This window comes from Macaca mulatta, chromosome 19 (assembly GCF_049350105.2).
Source record: "Macaca mulatta isolate MMU2019108-1 chromosome 19, T2T-MMU8v2.0, whole genome shotgun sequence".
Taxonomy (NCBI): domain Eukaryota; kingdom Metazoa; phylum Chordata; class Mammalia; order Primates; family Cercopithecidae; genus Macaca; species Macaca mulatta.
In genome coordinates, this window is record NC_133424.1 from 13,645,185 (window position 1) to 13,669,295 (window position 24,111).

General features: G+C 57.0%; 1 protein-coding gene and 1 long non-coding RNA gene across 36 annotated transcripts in view; one reads left to right on the forward strand and one right to left on the reverse strand.

Moving 5' to 3' along the window:
- Nucleotides 1-24,044, forward strand: part of NFIX (nuclear factor I X) — a 103,918-nt gene extending 79,874 nt beyond the window's left edge. For 8 of the 35 annotated variants that reach the window (XM_028840301.2, XM_077977799.1, XM_015123058.3 and 5 more), the window contains 5 exons: nucleotides 1,376-1,512; nucleotides 4,450-4,572; nucleotides 7,506-7,681; nucleotides 15,494-15,585; nucleotides 19,870-24,044. In XM_028840301.2, the coding sequence (XP_028696134.1) occupies nucleotides 1,376-1,512; nucleotides 4,450-4,572; nucleotides 7,506-7,681; nucleotides 15,494-15,565 (508 nt within the window). In that variant the 3' untranslated portion in view covers nucleotides 15,566-15,585; nucleotides 19,870-24,044. Of the gene's footprint in view, nucleotides 1-1,330; nucleotides 1,519-4,449; nucleotides 4,573-7,505; nucleotides 7,682-13,189; nucleotides 13,338-15,418; nucleotides 15,586-19,869 lie in introns of all 35 variants that reach the window. The other 27 variants (XM_077977784.1, XM_015123053.3, XM_077977794.1 and 24 more) reach the window with 8 other exon arrangements.
- LOC144336734 (uncharacterized) lies at nucleotides 1,075-5,417 on the reverse strand. Its single transcript, XR_013409058.1, has 3 exons — nucleotides 5,339-5,417; nucleotides 5,143-5,247; nucleotides 1,075-2,988 (listed from the first exon to the last, which is right to left on the reverse strand). It is a non-coding gene; the product is annotated as an uncharacterized LOC144336734 (long non-coding RNA).
- Nucleotides 24,045-24,111: the final 67 nt, after the last annotated feature.

Consider the following 24,111-nt stretch of genomic DNA (forward strand, 5'->3'; position numbering starts at 1 on the left):
CGGTGCTTCAGAATGTCACCTCTCTTTGAGGGCACTGGCTCTAACACTTTAGAGTCCACCATGCGCAGTCACCCCCTGAGCTCCTGCTTTGTGCTGTCATGAAGCACCCAGCCCTGGGGACACAAACTCACACAAGATATAGCTCTGCCTGGAAATGGGAGTCCGAGAAGGTCTCTGTCTTGGGAAGGTGACATTTGAGCCCAGACACAGAGGAGGTTGGGAGGTCTGGGGAAAATGTTCCAGAGAAGAGGGTAGCCTCTATCCCAGTTCAGCCCACATAGGCTGGTGGGACCACCCCACAGAGGGCTTTGGAGGCCAGAAGAAGACATTTAGACTTCATCGCTGGGTAGTGGGGACCCCTGTGGGGTTTTAAGCAGGGGATGCTGAGGGTGTGTGTTCCAGAAAGCTCTCTCCAGCAGCAGTGTGTGTGGGCGGGACTGATAGCCAGTTAGGAGGCCATTGGAAAGGCTGGAGTGGGGGAGGGTCTGGAGGGTGGGGTGGCATGGAGAGGGAGGGAGCTGCTTGTGAGGCAGGGATGTGGGTTCTGGCCAGGGCAAGTTGTGCTGGGCATGGTCCACCCTGCTTTTTTTTTTTTAAACATGGGCGTTTATATTAATTGTGAGATTTTTGGCATTCATTTTGATTTTTTAAAAATATGGGACTAGGCCAGGCACAGTGGCTCGCGCCTGTAATCCCAGCACTTTGGGAGGCCGAGTTGGGCGGATCACAAGGTCAGGAGATCGAGGCCATCCTGGCTAACACGGTGAAACCCCTTCTCTACTAAAAAATACAAAAAATTAGCCGGGCATGGTGGCGGGCACCTGTAGTCCCAGCTACTGGGGAGGCTGAGGCAGGAGAATGTTGTGAACCGGGAGGTGGAGCTTGCAGTGAGCTTGCAGAGATCACGCCACTGTGCTCCACTCTGAGTGACAGAGCGAGACTGCATCTCAAAAAAAAAAAAAAAAGGGACTAAAATATTATTTATATTGATAACTGAGTTTATGGCATTTTTGTCCCTGCGAGTACCTCATTCACCTCACCCTAGCCCTGCGGGCTGCTGGGAAATCATAGGTGGGATACAGGAGGCAGCTGAGGGTTTTGCCAACTTCTCTGATGTGGGCAGCTTGGAGGACCATGGCATCACAGATCAGGAAGGGGCTTGAGGAAGAGGAGCAGGTTGGAGCTGATGGCTTGAGGGGCCCTAGGGCTGATCTTGGGGTTGGGCACGCAGTGAGTGCCCAGAAATGCTGCTGTCAGCCGGCACCACTTCCCACGTAGAGGGCCATCCATGCGCAGTTCTTTAGCCTGGACAATTGGTCACTCCCTGGAGCCTCGGCCCATCCTTGGCCCATCTGACCCTGTCTTCCTTCCCTAGCACCACCAAGCGCCCCAAGTCCATCGATGACAGCGAGATGGAGAGCCCAGTCGACGACGTGTTCTATCCCGGGACAGGCCGTTCCCCAGCAGCTGGCAGCAGCCAGTCTAGTGGGTGGCCCAACGATGTGGATGCAGGTATGGGTGCGGGGGATCCTGAGCAGAGCAAGGGAAGCCCAGAGCCTTTTTGTCCCCCTCTCAGTTTACCTGGTGAGCCTCCCACCAGTTATCCCCCTGTCGGGGGGCATTACCCATCTGTTTTCTTGCCTCCTGATCTTCCAGGGAGGGCAGAGCAGGCTGAAGGAAGGGAGTGGAGGCGAGGAGGGATGCTGTCAGAGTCAGCAGTAGAGCCCGTGGTATGGCAGTGGGAAGCAGAGGGACTGCTAAGCCTCTGGTACCCCACAGTGGGATGGCCGCAGCCCCTCCTGCTATTTCTCTAGAGAGGTTGCCCCACCCTGTGGCTTCATGGTTTAAAGCAGTTTGACACCCTGGGCACTCATGACATCTGGGGGCTCATCATTCTGTGTAGGGGGATTGTTCTGTGCATGGCAGGATGTTTAGCAGCATCCCTGGCCTCCACCTACAAGATGCCAGCAACAAAACCACCGCCAGTTTTGATGACCAAAAATGCCTCCAGACATTGTCAAACGTCCCCTTGTGGGACAGAATCCTCCCAGGATGAGAACCACTGGTCTCAAGGGCCCAGCTTTACAGAGAGAGGCTCAGAGTCTAGTGAAGAATGAGCAGAGTCCTTTTGAGGCCAGGCAGGGAAGCTAGCGAAGGGGAGAGAGTACAGAAGAAGCCAGCTCAGACCTTCCCAGTCCCCTCTAGGACTCCTCTTCCTGTTGAACCCACCCCCCTTCACCTCTGTTCTTGACTGAGGGTGCAGACAGACCTGGAGAGGACTCTGGAAGAGAGCATGTAACACGTGCGTGTGTGTGTACATGTGCATGAGCACACGTGTGTGAGGAGGCTGGCTGCAGGAGCCCCCCGCTGATGTGCCAGTGGTACAGCCTGTGTTTATCCTCACTGTGGGTGTGACAGGGCCTGGGAGTGCAGACTCACGCGTGTGGGTTGTGCACAGGGCATGTCTGCTCTGGACAGGCCTGGGCCCTGAGCATCATTCTCCTCCTCCAGAAGATGAGGTTCTGACCTTTGTGTGATGGTTTCTTTGATGTGATGGTTTCCAGATATGCCCCTACTGGGAAGGGCCAAGTGGGCAGGCAGAGGCTGGGGTGGAGCGGCATGGGGCTGGGAGGCACTCCTGCTTTTCTGCTGCCCCAGAACAAATGCAAGTTCCAGCAGCTTCTCTTCCTCCTGGGAGGAGACAAGGAGGGCTTGCCTCCAGGCCTCAGGCTGAGGGAGTAGGCTGGAGACCCTCTAGACGGCCAGCAGAGGCTGGCCTCTGTGAGAAGGCTTCCTTGTGTGACTCTGGGGTCCCTCCCAGGGTCTCCTCGTGGCAGGCAGGGACTTGGGCCAGCATGGGCCACATGCTTCCCTAGGGGATCCTTGAGAGGCGGAGAGAGGAGTTGAGAAGGCCCGGGAGACTCTTGGGCTACATCCTGGGTCCCTGGCCAGGGCTTCAGTAGGTGATCCCTTCTGCAAGGACTGCCCCTGGGGTGCATAGAGAGCTGTGTCTACAGCTGGCTCCTGAGGCAAGGGCTCCTGGGCTCCTCTGCCCAGACCTAGTTCCTGAGGAGCCCCCCTCTTCCTGGCTCCTGCTCTCTCCTTGGCTGTTTGCTTTTGTGCCTGCCATTTCTGCATTTCTGCTCCTTCTGGCAGTCCTGCCACGCACGGCCCCCCAACATCCTTCTGCAGCACCCCCAGCTCCCTTTCCCCCTCACCCCGCTGTGTGTTGTTTCCCTGGGCTGCGACAAATCGCCAATTAAGCAGCCCAGCTGCAGGACAGTGAACAGCTGGGGAGGCACTGTGCGGCCGTGGGGACAGCTGTGCACAGCTGGTAGGATGCTCCCCCCTCCCCACCGTGCCAGCTATCAGGTGGCACACAGCTGCTGCCAGATAACACCTCTGCTGGCGGCTGGGAGTTCGCCCTTCCCCCGTCCCTTCCCTCTGCAGTTAAGATGGCTCTTTATTTCTCTGTTCTGCAGCCCCTCCACCCCTCACCCAAACTGACTCGATTTGTCCCCCAAGGATGGTGGCTCTAGAGATCTGCCCCAACTCTACTGTATCCCCCCCAACCTGGGTACAACCTTAAAGCTCAGCCCAAGATGGAAGAACCTGGCCCCCTGGGGACCCTGCTTTGTCATTTGGATGCTATGGCCACTGGGCAGAGATGAATTTCTAAAGACAGACTTCAAACAAGGTGTTCTCTGTGCCCTTGTTTCATGCTGAATGCCACCCACACCTCTGGCACCAGAAGAAGGGCAGAGCCCTGAAATTACCCATCTTGTGGTAGCTGAGTTTCTGGGTCCCCTGGCTGGGGGAGTCCTCTCCCCTCTGGCTCTGCCTCCACAGCCCGGCTAGGCCTGAGCAGCCCGAGGACTCTCCAGGTCCTCTGGCCCCTGTCCCTGCTGTCTTGTTGGGCATTGTGTCCCTCCTGAGGGCTCATGGCTGTGTGTTCCCTTCCCTAAACGGGGCCCTGGCTTCCTCCCACCAGAATCTCCCATTGCCCAGGGCACCATGGCATAGACCCCAGCCTGTCTCTCCCAAACTTACCCCTTCCCGGCTCTCAAGCTGGCGCCCTGGGGTTCCTTCTGCACTCCTTTGCCGATGTCGGTCCTGCATCCCACCCTTTCACTTCATTACCTGCTTGCCAGGGCACAGGCTGGGCCCCTTGCTCGCCCCCTGCCTGGCACACACCACCCCACATTACTCAGGGGCCTTGTTTTCCTCTCTGGTCAGAAGCACCCCTTGGCTGGCCTACACACAGGGCCTCGGAACCAGGCCCAGAACAAGGCCTGGGACTGGGCAAGGAGCAGCAGGAGGGAGCACAGTAGAGGAAGGGGTGGTGGGGAGGGGCTGAGGAAAGAAGGAGCAAGCTGCTGGCTTCCCGCCTTCCCTGCGCCCACCCCAGCCCAGCTAAATCTGCCCTGTGTTGCTGCTTCCTCCCCCCAGGCCCGGCTTCTCTAAAGAAGTCAGGAAAGCTGGACTTCTGCAGTGCCCTCTCCTCTCAGGGCAGCTCCCCGCGCATGGCTTTCACCCACCACCCGCTGCCTGTGCTTGCTGGAGTCAGACCAGGTGAGAAATGGGGGGCCCCGGAGGGGGGCAGTTGGGGAGGTGGCTGAGTGTCTAGGGGCAGCTGGCCAGGTGAAGGGGCCAGGGCTGACCCCGAGTGACAGCCCCAAGCTCTCCGAGTAGGATGTGGTGCAGCAGCACCATGTGGTGGGCATGGGAACTGGCCCCTACTTCACGTGGCACCCCATGGAGGACCAGGCTGGGCCCCTGGGCTGTCCACCTGGCTCCTGAGCAACCTCCCACTTCTTCTCATTCCTCGCGTGCGTGGGTGCTACATACAACACAAGCCTGTCCCGAGGCCTCCCCAACTCTGGCGCAGTTCTCCTTTTGTCCTGCCAACTATGGGCGGGAAGTCACAGCCTTCTCCCCTGCCCTCCTGCTGGCTCCTCTCTCTTAGCTCCTGGCTGAGCCCGGGCTCTGGTTGTTTCCCAGCGTGAGCCCCGGTTGGTGTGGGGCCTGGATGGAGAAGAGTACTCCTAAGGAGCCCAGGCTCCTGCGGCAAGTAGCTCCTTTGTCTGGGCCTCCCTGCCACTTTCTAGAAAGGAAGGGCTGGGTTTAGGGAGCAGGTGGTACCTGGGCTGCTCTCCAGGAAAAGGAACTGCCCACTGCCGTGCGGCTGCGGTCTGACTTCAGTGTCCCAGCTGAGAAGGTGCTCAGGATGAGAACACCTAGGTCGCCCTGAGGAGATAGGATCAGGCAGGAGGCTGTGGGAGCTGAGACCTCAGCCCTGTCACTCCTTCCCTTTCTTCTTCCCTCTCTGGGCACCCACCTGGCAGCAAGAGGCCTGGACTTTTTCTGGACATGGCCCTGTGTCCGCCTGCCATCTCCTGGGCTTGTATGTAGGACACAGAAAACGAGGAGGTTTACCTCCTGGCTTCCTCCTTGGGGCCTCCTGGCTGGGAGCCTAGAGGCAACCGGTGCTGGGGCAGGGTGTGGTGGCCGCAAGGTGGGGGCGGGGAGCCCAGGCCCTCTGCACAGGCAGCAGGAGGGCGCAGGCCTGGCTCCTCCGGCTCCAACTCAGCTTTTATGAACTCCAGAGAGAAGCCAAGTTTCCTCAGCCCCCTAATGAAACCGAGAGCAAGAGCGAGCTGATTGGAAACAGACGGGAGGGGGAAGAGCTGGGGCCTGGTCTGAGTTGGCAATTGCGTGTGCAAGAACGCGTATGTGAGGACACGTGTGTGAGAGTGATGGGGCTGAGCACATGAGAACACCGCCTAGGTGGCGGTGGCTGGGTGCACACCAGTTCGCACTCAGGAGATGTGTGTGCATATGTCAGATGGCCATCTTGAGCAGACGCTGGCTTTGTCTTCATCCAGAGCCCCAGGGAACCCTCTGCCTCCTCTTGTCCACCACCCAGTCTCCCGCCCAGGGCCTGAATTAGGCAGGACTAGTGAGGCACTCACCTTAGGTGCAGAGTGTCAGCAAGTATCAACTCAGTCATCAAGATAAATAATATTTTAATGGAACATGTTTTTAAAATCCAAACTTTGCAGAAAAAAGGGTATGATGAGCACATACTAGGTGTTTTTTTGTTGTTGTTTTTGTTTTGTTTTGTTTTGTTTAAGACAGTTTCCTGCTCTATTACTCAGGCTGAATGCAGTGGTACGATTATAGCTCACTGAAACCTTGAACTCCCAGACTCAAGTGATCCCTCCTGTGTGCCACCCTGGCTAATTTTTAAATGTTTGTTGTAGAGATGGGGTCTTGCCATATTTCTCAGGCTGACCTCCAACTCCTGGATCAAGTGATCCTCCCACCTTGGCCTCCCAAAGCACTGGGATTACAGGTATGAGCCACAGCACTCAGCCATGTCTTTGTTTAAAATGATTTAAAATGTTGAGGCTGGGCACAGTGGCTTATGCTTGTAATCCCTATGCTTTGGGAGGCCAAGGCAGGAAGACTGCTTGAGGCCAGGAGTTCGAGGCTGCAGTAAGCTGTGATCACGCCACTGCACTCCAGCCTGGATGACAGGGCGAGATCCCGTTTCTATTTGAAAAATCTTGGCCGGGTGCGGTGGCTCACGCCTATAATCCCAGCACTTTGGGAGGCCGAGGTGGGCGGATCATGAGGTCAAGAGATCGAGACCATCCTGGCTAACACGGTGAAACCCCGTCTCTACTAAAAATACAAAAAATTAGCAGGGCATAGTGGCAGGTGCCTGTAGTCCCAGCTACTCAGGAGGCTGAGGCAGGAGAATGGCATGAACCCGGGAGGTGGAGCTTGCAGTGAGCCGAGACCACGCCACTGCACTCCAGCCTGGATGACAAAGCAAGACTCCATCTCAAAAAAAAAAAAAAAAAAAAATATTTAGACTGAGCACAGTGGCTCATGCCTGTAATCCCAACATGTTGGTAGGCCAAGGCAGGCGAATCACTTAAGCCCAGGAGTTTGAGATTAGCCAGGGCAATATGGCAAAATCTCATCTCTAGAAAAAAAAATGCAAAAATCTGCCAGGCATGGTGGCATGCACCTGTAGTGCTGGTTACTTGGGGGGCTGAGGCAGGAGGACTGCATAAGTCCGGGAGGATCGCTTGCAGTGATCCGTGTTTGTGCCACTGCACAGAGTGAGACCCTGTCTCAAATAATAATAATACTTTTTTAAAAAGCCAAATAAAATAAAGACAAGATCCTACCCTGCCTCATCTGCCTCATCCTAATCTCCCAGCGCTGGTTGTGATCAAACTTTATTTACAAAAACAAATGACTGGCCTTTGGACCCTAGTTTGCTGATTTTATTATTTATTTATATTGCATTAAAACTGATGACTGACTTTTTTTGTGCTGCCTTAACTTTTGTGCCTGTGGCGGCTGCCTCGCCTGCTCAGGATCCTCAGGACCCTCAGCCCTCTGACCTGCAGCTCCCCTCCTCTCCTGTCCCTCCCACTGGCTGCCTCCTTGGCCCTGACGCCCTTTTTTCCCTGCCCACGTGCATGCAGGGAGCCCCCGGGCCACAGCGTCAGCCCTGCACTTCCCCTCCACGTCCATCATCCAGCAGTCGAGCCCGTATTTCACGCACCCGACCATCCGCTACCACCACCACCACGGGCAGGACTCACTGAAGGAGTTTGTGCAGTTTGTGTGCTCGGATGGCTCGGGCCAGGCCACCGGACAGGTGAGTCCAGAGGGCCCCAGGAGCCCAGCTACAGCCTCATCTCCACATCTATCTGTCTGTCTCAGGGCTCACAGGGAGAGGGCCCAAAAGCCAGGAGCCCGCCTGGGGCTGGAGCAGCAGGGAGCTGGTAGTACCAAACGCCTCGATTTTCTGGGTCTGGGGGCGGGGGTCTGTGTATTATGCCAGGGCCTGTCTATCATGGTCTGGAGAGGTGGGGGCAGCATCTGGGCCCCTTTGCTCAGGCTCCTTGCCCTTCCCGTGGTCCTTGCCCCCTCAGCAGGAGTGAACTCATGATCCAACTCAGATCTGGGCTCCGACCTCCCAGCACTCCTCTTAAACTTTGGAACTGCAAGGATTTGCTAGATTCTAGACCAGGGTTTCCCCAGTATCAGCACTGTTGACATTTGGGGCTGTTTATTCACTATTGTGTGAGACCATCCTGTGCACTGTAGGATGTTGAGCAATATCCCTGGCCTCCACCTGCTAGATGCCAGGAACACCTCCTTCTCCCCAGTCTTGATAATAAAAAAAAAGTCTCCAGATTTCAATGTGCCCAGGAGGGCAAGACTATCCCCAGTGACGAGCACTGTGTCAAGGGAAAGCCCCGATCCACATAGCTGCCAGTGAGACCACTGTTGGCAAGACTTTTAACAAAGGTTTCCCAGGACGTTACCGGTTCTAGAGTGAAACCCTGCTGCTCCTCAGCCCTGGGAGACACACTGGCTCCCCCCGGAGCCCTTCTCTGTCACTGAGGAGCAGAAACTCAGGGTTGCTCAGCGAAAGAATGATCCCAGGAGTGGTGGGCCAGAGATGACCCTTCAGTGGGACAGTGGTCCCTGGTTGGAATGTGGAGGTTTCTAGACCTCTGGGAAAAGTCCAGAGCCTCAGCAGCATGCTGTAATAGGAGAAGCCCCAGCTCCTCTGTAGCCAGCCCTCCCAGCCTGGAAGCCTGCTGTGAGAGGTCAGGCAGGGAGGATGCTCAAAGGGCTGTGGTGGGGAAAGGCATCCCAGAAGTCCACACCAGTGGCTGCCTGCTGCCACCAGCCCCATGCTGCCTTGGTGTGCTCTGGCAGAGTGAGCATTTGCTAAGTGCTGGTGTATTGATATGCGGCGGGGCTGTGGCTCCGCCTTCTCGCTCTGTCCGTAAGGGAAGCCAGTCCTCTTCCCTCCCTCCTGTTCCCCTCCTGCTGCTTTCCTCCTCATCTTCCTTCCCCCTTTGCCCTTCAAGGATTTCTCTTGGCTGACTCTGCAGCTCCTTAGTGTACTGGTAGCTTCGCCCACCTCTCTGGACAAGCTCTGTCCACTTTTAGGGTCATGGAGGGAAGAGCAGACCTGACCTCTGACAGCTGCTGTGCTTTCATCAGAGATACCAGCAGAGTTCAAGGGGAGCTATCAGCCTATGCCTAGCCCCCAAGGGGCCTGGGGTCTGGGGTATGTGGCAGAGAGGCCTGGAACATTAACTTACCTGCTTTCTCAACTACCAAGGGAGCCAGGATTTGGAGTCAAATTGAGGCTGGCCTAGAGACCAGGTTAGGCCAAGCAGCCAAACCTAACCATAGAACCCTTGAGAAAGTGGGTCATTTAGTCCTCTGGCCATTCTGAGCCTCTGGTCCTGAGGGCTAGGTCCTGAGCGTTTCCCTTGACTTGACTGTTCAAGATTGAGGACTCTGATATAGAGCCATAGTTTTTAAAAAAGACAGAGGACTCATTTTGCCTAGAAGTTTCTCTTCCTGAGGCAGGCACTTGCTCCGAGCAGACCATGGACAACAAAACACTGCAGACAGGAACTGCAAACAGGCACCTTGATTAAGCAAGGAGTGTGGCCCAGCTGGGGAGCAACCTCTTAGTTTCCTTGTGTGGCCTGTCCCACTGAAGAGAGAGGGGGGGGGCTCAGTGAGGAGCCTGCTTGATGGGGCCCACCCCTGGCTTCTGAGAGGAGGCTAGAGACAGCACTGTGCTACACAAAAGGCTGATGCATAGCTGCAGAGAGCCAGAGGGCCCGGCTCCACCACTGATCCAGTGGGCAGGGAGTGGCAGTGCCCAGCTGTGCTTGCACTACAGCCACTGTTAAGCAGTGCTTCTCAGACTTGGCATGCGCGAGAGTCAACTAGAGCCCTGGCTAATGCACAGATGGCTGTGTCTCACCCCCAGAGCAACTGATTCAGCAGGTCTGGGATGGGGACTGAGAATTAGCATTTTTCCTAACTTCATAGGTGATGCTGATGCTGTTTCTAACCTCCTTGAGAATCAGAAGTCACAGATCAGTTTTGCAGGAAAATGTTTGCATAGAAGAATTTTAGGCTGGGCGCGGTGGCTCACACCTGTAATCCTAGCACTTTGGGAGGGTGAGGCAGGCAGATGATTGCCTGAGCTCAGGAGTTCGAGACCAGTCTGGGCAACACGGTAAAACTCCTTTCTACTAAACCACAAAAAATTAGCTGGATGTGACTGCGTGTGCCTGTAGTCCCAGCTACTTGGGAGGCTGAGGCAGGAGAATCGCTTGAACCTGGGAGGCGGAGATTGCAGTGAGCCAAGATTACGCCATCGCACTCCAGCCTGGGCGACAGAGTGAGACTCCATCTCAAAAAAAAAAAAAAAAAAAAAAAGTGAGGAGCTATACCAGCTTCCGGCTCCTTCTAGCTCCTAACTCATGAGATTTTAAGGCACTACACGGTCACAAGACCTTGAGGTTTTTAAAACCTCAACTGTACCCCAATCAGAGCTGAGACATGCCAGCCTGGTTGGAATTTACATCTAGAAACTGAATATTGTAAATCAGCAGGTTTCAATGTCTGGCCATATCAGGCAGGGATTAGCATTATCAGGTGGGATTAACAATTTAGATACTCCTGGGGGAGACAGGCTCTGAAGCTGGAGGAAGGCAGAGGCCGCCTTGGGGTTGCTTGGAAGGCCTCTGTGTCCCAGCCCCCGGGGAGCGTGAGCTCAGGACACCTGGAGAGGAGGAGTGAGGCTGTGATCAGACCATCCCATTCCCTCCTTCTAGGAAGGCATGGAGATGAGGGGAGGCGTCGCATCACCTTTCTCTGCAGAGCTGCAAACCTCCGCGCTCTGACCTGCACTGTTACCTGGAACTGAGGGTCCCTTTCCAAAACAATACCCGCACAAAAGTTCTCCAGCCCAGGACACATATGGGGACCAGCAGCCACTGTTTGCTTTTGTCAGGGCCACTGAGAGTTGTCATCCTTGGAGTGGGCAGGAATGGGTCAAAGGAACCATTTAGAGGGACAATATGTCAGACCTAGATGCTGGTCATAGTGGTAAAAAAAAAACAGTGGGCAGAGAAGCCAGAGTTCAGAAGGGGGCGCTGCATAGGCCAGCCTGGGCTTCCGTGACTTTAAAGTGCAACAGGAAGGACAAGTCGATCCCACATGCTTTATGGTACTTGGGTACTGCATGCTTCTGCCGACTCATTGGGGAGCTGGCAGGGATTGAGGGGGTGGCCTGTTCTGAAGGTTCCAGTGAGATCAAGAATGTCCTAGAGGAACAGGGCAGAGAAAGATAGGTTGTGATTCAGGGGATCTGGCTGGTCCCCACAGAGGGGACAAGGTTCTTTGAGCAGGCCTTGAAGGGTGTGGGAAATAGTTCTTCATACAGAGAGCTCCACAGCAAGCCAGCGTGCAGTCCTGCCTGCTCGGCCTGTGTTCTGGAAACCCCAGTTAGTTTGGAATGGGAAGTGCAAAGGGGCGGTAGGGGGTGGACCGGTAGAGGCGTCCCCCATGGGGGCTTTGAATGCCCAACTGAGGAGATTGGACTTCATGTTGGGTGTAGCTGGGGCCGTGGAAGGTTCCAGAAGACTGGAGAAACCTGAGCTGATGTGGATTTTGGGGAGAGGATTGATGAGCCTGCTGGAAAGAATCCTAGCATCATCCCTGGAGTCAGACAGACATGGATGTGAATTCCAGGTCTGGCCAATTGCAGCTGGGTGACTTAGGATAAACCATTTAATGGCCCAGAGGCTCAGTTTCCTCAGTTGTGAAATAGGGAGAATAGAGCGTCCTTTGTGTCAAGGCTTTCCAGGGCGGGCCTATTAATGCTTGGACTGATGGTCCTTTTTTGTGGGGGCTGTCCTGTGCACTGCAGGATGTCGAGTAGCATCCTGGCCTCTACCCAGCCCCTCCAGCCCCTTTGTTGTGACAACTGAAAGTGTCTCCACACATTGCCAGTGTCTCCTTGAGGGGGACAGAATTACCCCTGGGTGAGAACGGATGCTTTCTGGGATGGGTCGGGAGTTATGCAACAGAACTAACGCACCTGGTCCAGGGCTGGACATTGAGGGTCCTGAGCTGATAACCACAGTTTCAGCACAGGGGAGCCCCACATACCAGCTCATTGTCATCGTCCAGCTGAAATCAGTGAGGACAGAAGGAGGCACTGGCTGGAGACATCAAGGGGATGGGCTCCTCGGGGCTTGCTCACCGATAGGAGGAGGAGTACACAGGATCCTCTCTGGGTCTCGAATCTGGGTGCCCAGAAGGGCGGAACTCTATCCCACAGGAGAGTTGCCAGTTTAGGATGAAAAGCACAGGCCAGGCCTTCCTGAGCCCACGCCTCAGTGGTCATCAGGGTCCTGTTCAGAGCAGCAGGAGGTGTGTGCCCAAACCTCCAGGGAGGTCTCTCCAGGGAACCTGCCTGGGAGAGGCAGGGGCACCTCTGTCTGTCCTTTGGCACCTGTGTGTCCTGAAGCCAGAAGGCCAACCCACGCAAGGCCATGCACGGGGCCTGGAGGAGAAAATCCAGTTAGAGGCAAATGAGGGCATAAAGGACAAGGAATGCATCCTGGCGGCCGAGCATCCATGGTGTCTGAGGGCGTCCTACAGGGAAGTCCTCCTGAAGAACCTCACGGGCAGTAGAGTTGGCAGCGACGGATTTTCTTCCCTGGCCATTCTTGAGAGAACAGGTCAGCGCCCTACCACCCACAGGCAGTGAGGACCCAGGCTGCTGGAGCCGAGGACGAGCTCCCCAACTTCTGGTGGCCTCCTGAGGACATGTTATGGGGTGGGTGCTGGCAGGACTGCCGTCCTTGGTTGGGTGAACTGGCTCAGCCTGGCAGCCCTCAGAGGGAGGCGGGCATGTGCTTTGGGGAACCGGGGGAGCAGGGTGAGCGCGCTCATCTTTCCTGCTGTAGGAGATGGTCTTCAGGAGTGTGAGAGTTCTAGGTGCAGCTGCACATATTTGCTAGGTGGCACATTTTGGTACCTAAAACATTTTCCCTAGGAAGTAACAAACCACCCGTCGAACACCCCTCCCTCCCTCCCACAACTTCAAAAGAGGACCAAAAAAAAAAAAAAAAAAAAAAAGAGAAACACCTGAGAGACCAAATAGAGGCCTTACACCCTCACCCATCCCGTGCCCTGGAGGAGAGGACCCGATCCTGGATCTTCCACCGGGAGCGCCCGCTCTCAGGAGCGAGCTGGCGCGGCCGCGCAGGGGAGCGTGTGTCTGTGTGTGATGTGCCTTCATGCGTCACTCTATTTATGTTGTTCGCAGCCCAACGGTAGCGGCCAGGGCAAAGTCCCGGGGTCATTTTTGCTACCGCCGCCGCCTCCAGTGGCCAGACCTGTGCCCCTTCCTATGCCTGATTCCAAATCCACCAGCACTGCCCCAGACGGCGCCGCCTTGACTCCTCCATCACCTTGTAAGTGGACGATGAAACCGAAACCACAACGCCCAGCGTCCCCGGCCCGTCCAAACAGTCTCCACTGCAAAAAGAAAAGCCTTCCCCCTCCCCACCACCATAGCCCCTCAACCCAGAGCACCATGGATAAGAGCAGAGCCGAGCCCTCCAACCACAGCCTCCCTCCCGGGCCTCAGTTGCACCAGCCAGCACCCCACGAGCCCCCTGCCCGCTGCTCCCAGCCGGGGCCCCTGGCCCAGGCCCCTCTGGGGGGCGGGAGGGAGAGCACAGCGGGGGTGCGCAGGCCAGGGGTGCTGGCGGGGGTGGGAGGGGGCGGGGAGGCACAGCCATGCCATCTTCATGCCTGATTGCTGTTTTTTTGTTTTTTGTTTTTTGTTTTTGTTTTTTAATTTTTTTGTTGTTTCGTTGTTCCCCCCACACCAAGAAAATCAAATGTAACCACAAGGCGACGCCACCACCATCCCCTTTTTGCCTTGCCCCTCACCTCCATCCCTGGGCCCTTGGGCCTCAAAGACGCAGCAGGCCAGCCCCTGACCCCTTCCCCCTCAGTCTCACATTTGGTTTCTCGTTGTTCCTCTTTTTTTTTCCCCCTCCCATCCCTCTGCCCTCCCTTCTCCTCAATTCCTTTCCCAGGTTAGATGTTCCAAGGACAAGGGAGGGCTGTGGGCTTTGGCTTACTTCATCTCTCTCTCTGTCTCTCTTTCTTTTCTTTTCTTTTTTTTTCCTCTTAAACCAATGACAAATTTTGTCAAAGGGAAAAGAAGAAAAATCAGTCGAGAGGTCCCAGGTAGACCCGGCGTGAAGGACAGAGGATGGGGCGGGTGCTGTCTGTGGGCTAGGGTGGGCAGCTCTGGGGGTGGGCAGGCCACAGGCCAGGGCAGTTTGGTGGCGGCGGGAGGGGTGGCCCATCTCACACTGCTCTCCGCTCGCTCTGTCTCTCCTCTTTTCTCGTGGTTTGAGTTCTTTTCCCCTCTCCATCCTCTTCATGCCATCTTCCCATCTGCATCCGCCATAAGACATGAAGTCACAGTCATTGGAGGTGGGCAGGGTGGGGGATGGGAGCTGGGCTACAGGGTTTGGGGGCCACTTCTGGAGAGAGGTGGGCAGAATCTGGTGAGCATGGAGTCCCTGGGTGTGTCTGGTGCAGGGCAGCGGTGGGCCTCCCAGGTAACCTGTGATATTCCTTGCCTCCTCTGGGGGCATCTTCCCTTCTGGGGGTGCAGGGCCTGTTCCCTCTGGCAGAGCTCCATCTGGAAACCTGAGAGGAACTCAGAGCTGTTGGGATCATTTTGTCCTTGGGCCCCAGGATGGCTGCCCCCAGGCATCTGAGCCCTGGGGCTCTGCCAGGCTCTCTAGCCTCCTCCTCCTCTATTGCATTGGTCCTGGAACCACAGACCTGTTGGACCTGGTGCATCAGTCAGAGGAGGAGAATGCCATGGGCCTGAGGCTTGCTACCCCTGGGCCCAAGCCAGGCAGCCAGCTCCTAGGCCCCTCTCTGACCCTGCCCTACCTGGCTCAGCCCTCCATTGGGCACCCTTTGGGTTCCCCAAGCCTGCCTGCCTGGTCCTTGGGCCTGCCCAGGGTGGTAAGAGGTGTAGCATCTAGCTAGGCCACCCAGGTTGGAGAGGTAGCCTGGCTGGGAAGGCCTTCCCGAAGCAGGGTGGGGCCGGGCTGCCAAAGCCTCCCCTCTCCCGTGGCCCCCTCTCTTCAGTACCTGAGAGGGGCCAGTGGGAAAGCAGGGGTATCCACTGAGGGTGCTTGTGGACCAGGACTATCCCCAGCCCTGCCCAGTGCCTCACTAGCAGGTGGAACTGGGTCCAAGGGACATTTGTCTCAGCCCCCAGGGCCTCTCCCTCATCCCAGCCGTGAAAAAGGATGCCTGGCTGAGACTGGCTTTGGAGTGGGGGTGTGTCGGGGGTGTAGTGTGTGTTCCTGGTCAGTGAGAAGATGAGAGTATCCCTCTGTAGTGGGGGGGCAGGCTCGGAGCCTGGCCTCCAGCTCGGATGCCCCTCTGGCCCGTCCTTCCCACTGCCAGCCTAAACCTGGGCAGCATGGTCTAACTCAGTCTCTCCCTCTCTCAGCAGCCCCGAGGGGCAGTGCCCAGGTGGGCCCCAAGGCCTGACAGGGTCTCTCCCTCTCTCCCCTGCTCCCCACAGCATTCGCAACGACAGGCGCCTCCTCTGCCAACCGGTTTGTCAGCATCGGACCCCGGGACGGCAACTTTCTGAACATCCCACAGCAGTCTCAGGTAGGAGACCCTGCCCACCACCTGGATGCAGGGACCAGGAGAGCAGACAGGGTTGCAGGGCATCTTGGTGTTAGGGAAGAGCCTGGAGTCCTTGGGGCTAACGGAGAGAGAGGTCTGAGGCAGGGCTGGAGGGCCCAGGCTTTTGCACGCCCAGCTGAGCCTGTCTCCCCAGGCAGCCCCCAGGCTCCCTGGCTAATCAGCTAATTGGATAATTAGCTCTGACAGCCCTGGCCCTGGGGAAGGCGGCCAAGGACCCAAGTCTAGAGACCCTCTGGGCCAGGCCTGGTGGAAGCAAAGATGGAAGCCTGAGGCCCATCAGGAGGAGAATAGAGTCTGCCTCACTGCTTTCACCCACCCCGGCTGGAAGCCCTGGCCCCTAGCCCTTCCCTTTCCCCTGGCTTTGGGTGGGCTGGGTGACTGGTGGAGGAGGGACAGAGGGCCTGGTGGGCTACGTGCCCAGAGACTGGCACTGAGGGCAGGGCAGGGCAGGCCGCTGCCCTAGAGGCCCCTCACCCAAGTCCTCAGGAGTTCTGTTAGGGAGAAGGCCAGCATGCTGGAGACCCCATCCTTGCTCCTGTCTCCTGCTGACACCACCCCTAGTTCTCACAAGGAGACAGATCCCTGTCACAAGCAAGAGATAAGACAACTCTTAGCCCTCCAGGTGGAGACCCCAGAGGCCAGTGCGCACAGAGCCCAGTGCCCTTGGGGGCACAGGGAAGACCCATCTCAGGAGGAGGGCAGAGGCAGCTTTAGGGGGCCTGAGGCTTTTACAGCCCAGGGTTTTGAAAAATAACATGCAAATATCTTTCTTTTGCACATTTTACAAAAACACCTCCTTGGAGGTGTCCTCAGCTCTGGGAAATCCACCTCTGTCAAGAGCCCCTGGGGCCACCTCTCATCTCCTGCTCTGCCTCTCTCTGCTCTGGGGCCTGAGTCCAGAGAAAGTTGGTGGATGGAAGTTTTGTGTGTGGTTTGAGATTGTTTTTTTTTTTTTTCTTTTTCTTTTTCTTTTCCTTTCCTTCCCTCAAAAAAAAAAAAAAAAAAAAAAAAAAAGCCAAAAAACTTTGTCAAACTTCAAACTTCAGAGCTCCCTAGTGGCAAGGAGGGGAGGGGAAGAGAACTTCAACCCCCTCCAGCTTCCCACCCCCTTTCCCCAGAGTCACGTCTGACCCGTCTGGTTTCCAGGAGCAACCAGACATGATGTAACACCCAGATGAACTTGAACTTGGGGGTGTTGAGAAGAAAAACAATGGCTCTGAGCAGGGGCTGGAGCCAGCCCCCTCTGCTCTGTGCCAGGGAGGCCGAGAGAGCCCTGCTGGCAGAAGCGGGAGGGGGTGCCAGAGGAAGGGACAGCAGGCGGGCCTCCCCTCCTGGCTCTGGGCTGGCACCAGGCTGCAGGGCTCCATTGCTCCCTCCCTCCTGCCGCCTGCCTGGGCTGCTCGCAGCTCTGCGGTCGGTCGTGCGCTCCGCTCCGGGGACCACTGCCACGAGCCCTCCCGGCTAACCCTGTTTCCACTGCCTCTTTTACTTTCTTTGCTCACTTTGCTTGGATGTTTGGGGGCCAAGTCAGAGTTTGAGACAAGTTTGAGAAAGTTTGTCTCCCCCCATGTTCCCTGTGTCTTGGGCTCCAGGAGGTAGGAGGAAGGAGTCCCAGCGGGGATCCAGGGCCCCTGAGCAGGCAGGTGTGTCTGGGAGTGGTGGGGGGAGCTGGAGCTGGACAAGCAGAGCTGGAGCCCTCGGGCCTGGGGGCAGGCAGGCGGCTGCAACGGGCGCAGGGGGTACAACCGGGGGTGGTTTCCACAGTAACCAGTGACTTTAGCTGATCTCTGGAGCACCAGATGGAGAGAGAACAATAGAATGAGGGAAGAAAAGAGAATTTTAGCAATTTTGTCATTCCCTGGGCAGCGCTTTTTACTTAGTTTTAATCAATTTTGGACCTGGCTCAGGAAGTAGGGAGGGGTGAGCAGAGAAAGCCACTCTGTGCTTGGCAGCAGATCCCCCATTCCTGGGACCTTTGGGGAGGTGCCGGGGAGCCCCCTTGGGGCAGCCTTTGTCCCTAACTCCAGACCTGGAACCAGAGTCTTCCCTCCCTGAGGAGGACCCCCCAGTCTGAGCATTGGCAATTGTCCCCAACTGTACAGCTCAGGAAACCCCAAAGGGGCCAGTGTGGGGCCCTGGCATGGTCTGCCAGGGGCAGATAGGGCAGGTGGGGCCCTCCCTGTCCTATTGTCCACAAGCCTCATTTGCCTGGTGAGGAGAGGGGTGGGCTCACCACCATAGCCAGCCTCCCCCTCCACCTTGGAGCAATGGCACAGGGTTCCTCTATAGTCTCCCCTTGGGAAGGGGGTCCCAGGGAACAGGCCCAAGCCTGTGGCGGGTGGGGGTCACCCAGCCCAGGCGGTTCCCACCCCCGGGCTTGGGCCAGAAGCCCAGGAGCTGGCTGCGGGCCGGTTCCCCCCCACCCACTCTGGGGATGCCTCAGACCTGGGTTTCCGCCTTAGCCTCACTAGGCTCCAGTGAGCCTCTGTTTGGCCTGTAGTCAATTGACCGGTTGGACTTGGGGCAGGTGCTTGAGGAGCCCCGCTGAGGGAGGGCAGGTCTCTTGTGTGTACTGTCCAGCACATGCAGGAAGTTTAGCATTTCTGCCCACCCAGCAGCGCCTGGTCATTGTGGCAATCCCAAACCCCACACTTCCAGATGCTCTTGATCTGCACTGTCCATTGTGGTAGCCACGGGCCACGTGTGGCTGTTTACATTTAAATTAACTTATTAAGTAAAGAAAAATTTGGTTCCTCAGTTACAGTCGCCGCATTTCAAATGCTTAGAAACCACTTGTGGCTAGTGGCTACTGCAATGGAAATGAGAACATTTCCATTGTCACAGAAAGTGCTAGATGATCTCCAAGGCCCTTTCTGAAACCCAGTGTCCCTATCCTCAGTCCCAAACCAGAGCCTGAGAGCAGGTCTGGCCTGTAGGCAGAATGTTTGACCAAAGCAATGTTTTAAATATTGGAAATTTTCACACGAAATTCTGTCTGGGCTTCTGGTTTCTTTCGAAAAGTTGGCAGATGAGCTGCCCTGGGCCTTCACTCACCCTGACCTAGGCAGGGCACAGGCATTCCGGCCACCACAGAACCTGCTTCCTCGTGCTCGCAGCACAGGCAGCAGTTAGGAGCACAGCCTGCACTGCCTTTTACATTTGAACCCTGGCTCTGTTGCCCGAGGGCTGTGTGGCCTCAGGCAGGTCACCCACCCGCTCTGTGCCTGGCTTCCCTGTGGGATCAGGGCAGGGGTGGAGTGAACCAGGACCTGGTATGTGCTCTGTAGTTGGCTCTGCCTGGCCTCTGCAGACCAGAGTCTGTGACAGCCTGGAAGAGGCCCCAAGATGCATTTTCAGGGACCCTCATTTTGCCCCAAGGGTACTACCAGGTGCACCCAGGCCCAGTAGACCACAGTAGACCCTGACCCACCACTTTGCCAGGAGGTGGGGCTGGAGCCTTGGATGGAGGGCATAGCCAAGCAGCTCAGTCCCTTGGGGTCTGCCCTGGGTGTGCTCTGAGCTGAGCCACCAGACACAGGCAGACAAGGCCCTGTCTGTGAGAAGGCAGCACCCCCTGCTGGCATTGTGAAGGAAGTGACGCTCACCCCAGGGAGCCTCAGGTCCTTCCTCAGTGTCTAGTGTCCTGAGGGTAGAAGATCAAGCACCATGGGCTACGTGGCCCCTCCCCTAGGCCTGGCGCTACTAGGGACTGAAGCCAAGTGGTTCCTCTGCCCCCAGCTTTTCAGCCTGTGGGACCTTGGCTGGGGTATATAGATGGGAATTTCTGCTTTTAATCCAAAGAGACAGAAAGAAAACTCAGCAAGAAGCTGGGCCACCCCCACCCCATCCCTAAAACCCCTCTGGGTACAAAAGCCCCAGCCTGGCATCTTCCCCACCCTCCAGGACCCACATAAAAACCTAAACAATTGGAAACATGGCCAGATCTCAGGCCTGTGCCAGCGCCAGCCATGGGGGTCCCGCCCGCTGGGCACAGTGCCCACGGGAAGGCCAGCTGGACTCTAGCACTAGGGGCAGAGTCTCTGAGGGGGCAGGGTTCTCGCAGGAGGGAGGGAGAGAATGGGGATGCCCTTTCTTCTCCACGGGAACGAGGTGGGTGGTGGCTGCCTGGCACCCTGGCTCTTTGGGAGCTGGGCCCTTGAGGGGCCAGGTCACTGGGCCAGGTAGGAGTGAGATGGGACCTGCCACAGCTGTTCTCAGTGTCACCTCTTTTTCATCCTGTTTCAGTCCTGGTTCCTCTGATAAGATCGACAAAAGAAACAACAAAATGAAAAGAAGAGGTTCCTCGAAAGGGGGGAGAAGAAATTTTGAGACATGGAAAAATCCCCCAGCCCAGCCCAGCCCCACCGAAAAGCAAAAATTACACGTCGTCAGCCACTCAGCCCTTCTCTCCTCCAGCCCGGGGACCCCTGCGGGCCCCAGAAGCAGCCCAGTTCTCGGAGAGCCCTCGGAAGGGGTCTCGGTGGAGCTGTGCACCAGCAGCCAAGCAGAAAGAAACACGCGACATGGACTCTGTCAAGTAGAGGACAGAAAGCAAGAAAGGATGCAGAACTGCCTTCCTCCCCACCACCCCGCCCCGGCCTTCTGGGGAAGGAACAAAGTCCCCAAACAAAGCAACCAGCACAGTTCTGAAGGGGCCTGGCCTCCACCCTCACCCCTTCCTAGGGGAACCCCACCCTCCACATGGTCGGAGCTGTCCTAGGGAGCCTGGAGGACCAGCTTGTAAAGATGATGGGGTTTAGATCCCTCAGGCTCTGCCCTCCAGACTCCGCCCTTCCCTTCCTCCCTTCCTCCCTCCCTCCCTCCCTGCCAAGGCTCCAGCTTCTTCCCCCAGCTGTTCCAGACCAGGAGGGGGAGAGCAGCCTCCACTTACCCCTCCCCACCCTCGGGCTAAAAGCCTCCAGGCGGGCAGGGGGTGACCCCTGGAGCTAGTTGCGTGTCCCAGAATGGAGGGTGTTCTGTCACCTCACCCTGAGCCTCAAGAGCAGTTCCTGGGGCCCTGGACCCCTCTGTACAGTCCGTAGGAGAAAGTCGGAATGCTCTCGAAGGCCTTGTCCTAGCCTGGGACAGGCCCCCTCTCCCCTCTCTCTGCAGGCCAGGAGGGCCTCCTTCCTGCCACGAGGGAGGGGAGTCGGGCCCCAGGTCGCCCCCACCCCCAGCCCTGCATGCAGGTGCCCTCGCTCCGCCCCATCAGTCCCTGCCCCTGCCCGTCACGCAGACTGCCCTGCTGGGGCCGGGCCGGAGGGTGGAGCAGAAAGGGGACCCCGGAGCCAAGCGAGGAGGACCAGGCAGCCGCCGCTGCCGCCGCTAAGTCACCACCTGCGCTTAGGTAGGCGTCCTGCTCGCCGACTTTCAGTTCCTTGGGAGGGTGTTGGGTGTCGTCCTTTTCAAAAGTGTTTTGGAGCTTTCTGTGCCCCCCACTTTCCCCCTGCCCCCCCCCCCCCGTGGCCACTTTTCTCTGGATTTTAGCTGTAATGTCTTTACTCTTTATTTAGGGGTGGGGCATTCATTGTTTGGGTCTTTTGCTGTTGGAATGGGAACTCCTCCATTTGAGCAACTTGGGAACAATTTGGTAACACACCACAGGAAGTAGCTCTCCCCCCCAGCCCCCTCTTCCCTCAAGGAGGGTTGGGGGGCCTGTCCAGAGGGTCTTCAGAAGCCCCCCTGGGAGGGAGGGGAGGATGAGCACGCCCAGCTCCCCTCCAGGGTGTGACTTGGCCCCTCTGGCTTGTCTTTCTGTGCCTTACTCCTTCCTCCTGCGTCTCCCGTCCCTGGCCCCTTCTCGAGTCCTTGTGCCTCTCTCTCTTTCTCTCTCTCTTCATTGTATGAAAACACAAAGCACAGGTCAGGATCCTCTGAAAGAAAATCCAACATTGCACCACGTAGGGGTGGGTTATGGGCTGTATTTATTGTGAATCTAGTTTGTGAGGCTGTGGCCCTGAGCATGCGGAGGGAGGGAAGAGAGGAGGGAGTGTCTGGGGAGGGGAGGTCAGCGACCTGGGGCCGAAGGGGCAGGCAGGTGGTGCCTGCTACCCAGCTGGAAGCCACAAGGTGGCTGACCCCAGGGGCGGCTTTTGTTGGAAATTGAGTGAAGCCCTCCCTCTGTCCTCAGCGTGCAGCCCTAGAGAACCCCAGGGCTGAAGGGCAGTGGATCCTGCGGGAGTCTCCCGGGGCGTGGGGAGTAAGGCCCCGGGGGTGGGGGGCCGGGTGGGCCGGGCGTGACGCGCGGTCAAAGTGCAATGATTTTTCAGTTCGGTTGGCTAAACAGGGTCAGAGCTGAGAGCGAAGCAGAAGGGGCTCCCTGTCCGGCCGCACGTGCCCTTTCCCTCGACGACAGTCGGGGCCTCGGGCGCTGTGTGACTGTGGGAGCCAGGGTCTGCAGGGCGCCTGCCCGGGCGAGGTCGGAAGCTGCAGGCCAGCTGGGCCCGGGCCGGAGCGTGCCCGGCGGGGCTGCCCGGGCGGGCAGGGGGTGGGGGCTGCTCCTTTCCCAAGTGGTGTTGTGAGGGGCAATGAGGGCAACAGGAGATGTGGGGACGTGTTAGGAGAGAAAAAAAAAAAACACAAAAATATATATGGGGGAAATGAACTTTTTTTTTTTTTCATTGAACCAAGTGCAATGCATCAGAGAGTTTTCCTATCTTTGTATGTTAAGAGATTAAGAAAAAAAAATTCTATTTTTGTTGTAATGTCCTCGCGGCTCTGGGGACGCTAAAAGAACCGGGCCTGCCCCGCCCTGTGCGGGGATAACGAAAGCTGAGTGTTTTTCCCTTTTTTTTCGTTCGTTTTTAGTTTTTTTTTTTTTTTTTCAAGTCGTTTTCCTGCGTTGACGAGGATGATCTGGGGTTTTTATTTGTTTCGTCGTTCGTTCTCAGTTTCGGTGGGAGGGCTGAAGGAAACGTTCACATTTTAGAGTTTAAAAAAAACACCTCGACATTTAAAAAATAACCAACACAAGATCAAAAAGGAAAAGGACGAGAGAAAAATTATTTTTAAGATAATTAAACATAAAACCCTGGTGCTTCTTACATTATAAAGTACGTTTTAAAGAACCCACAAACTATTATACATAAGTTTATGAATCAATTAAATATCCTGCACTTGTTAGGAATACGCATATCCCTTCTTTGTTGAGTTTAACGGAACGGGACAGCGGCGTGCCCCTGGCGGCTGGACTGCTCCGGTCGCGGGTCTCCCCGGGCGCCCCTCCCTGGGGCCCAGCACCCCCTCCTCGCCCCATCCCCGTCTGGGTACAGGGGCGCAGCAGGGGTCCCTGGCCCCTCCCCCGCAGAGGTCAATGCCAACGAACAAACGTCCCCTCCCTCCCTCCCTCCCTGCCCCGAGCGCCCTTCTTTGAGCCAGACGCCAACTTGACCCTCACCAGCATTATCAGGAGCGCGCTCAGCAAGTTGGTAGTTTCCTCCCCACTTTCCCGGCGCCCCTCCCGCCCCCATTCAACATCTCTCATCCTATCCCCGACCCCCTCCGGGGAACACCGGGAAGGCTCGACGCTCCAGGACAGGACCAGCCTACGCTGACAGGTCGATTTGCCCAGGCCCGCGCCCGCACGCACGCACGCACACGGCCCCGCACACAGCCCCGCCCCACCCCGCAACCAGCCCTGTCGACTGCCTTACACACCCGCCCCCGCGCTGGCCGGCCGACCTAGTGCCTTGTTCTCACCCCCGTGCTGGCGGAGCGGACGCCGCGCTCTGGGTCCCAGAGGGGCCGGGTGGCTCAGACGACCCACCACTCCCCCACCCCGACCGTGCTGAACAGACCCCCCACACGAGAGAAAATAAAGGAGCAATAAAGTCACGAGAACTTTCGTCCCCCAATCGAGAGCCCGAGGGGCACCCCAGCCCCGCCTCTGCTCCCCCCCACCCCACCTACCCTCGGGGCGCCCCCCTCCCCCCGCAAGCCAGCCTGGGCCAGCCCCGCTTCGGCCCCTCCCGGGAGATCCGTGCGCCCGACCAGCACCAGCATCGCGGACCGCAAAGGCCGCCCGTCCCGTCAAACAAGTTTCTTCTTAGGCTAAGAAACGCAGTATATACGAGTATCTATATATAGTACTAATGGATTTGGTGTGCTTCCCCCTTAGCGTCCCCTTCCCTCTGCTCCTCCTCCTTCAGCCTGGTCTCCCCCTCTTCTCTGCCCTCCACCCCCGTCTCTGCACTGAGATACATAAGAAACAAGGGTAGTTTACTGTCTGTTTTGTTTTCTGGGTTTTCAGTGTCCTAGCGGAATGCAAGTAGGCAGCCAGCCCGTCTGTTCCCTCTCCGCCCCGCCCCGCCCCGCCCCCGTCACTGCGCTTCTGTTATACCATCTTTGCCTGACTCTCTCCGGCTTCTCCATTGAATGGCTAATGTGTATGTGAAATAAAGAAATAAAGAAAAACAAACGCAGGAGCGCCTGACCCTTCGCTAACGCGACCGTGCGGGACTGGGTCGGGGTCGGTAGGGTGCGTCCCCA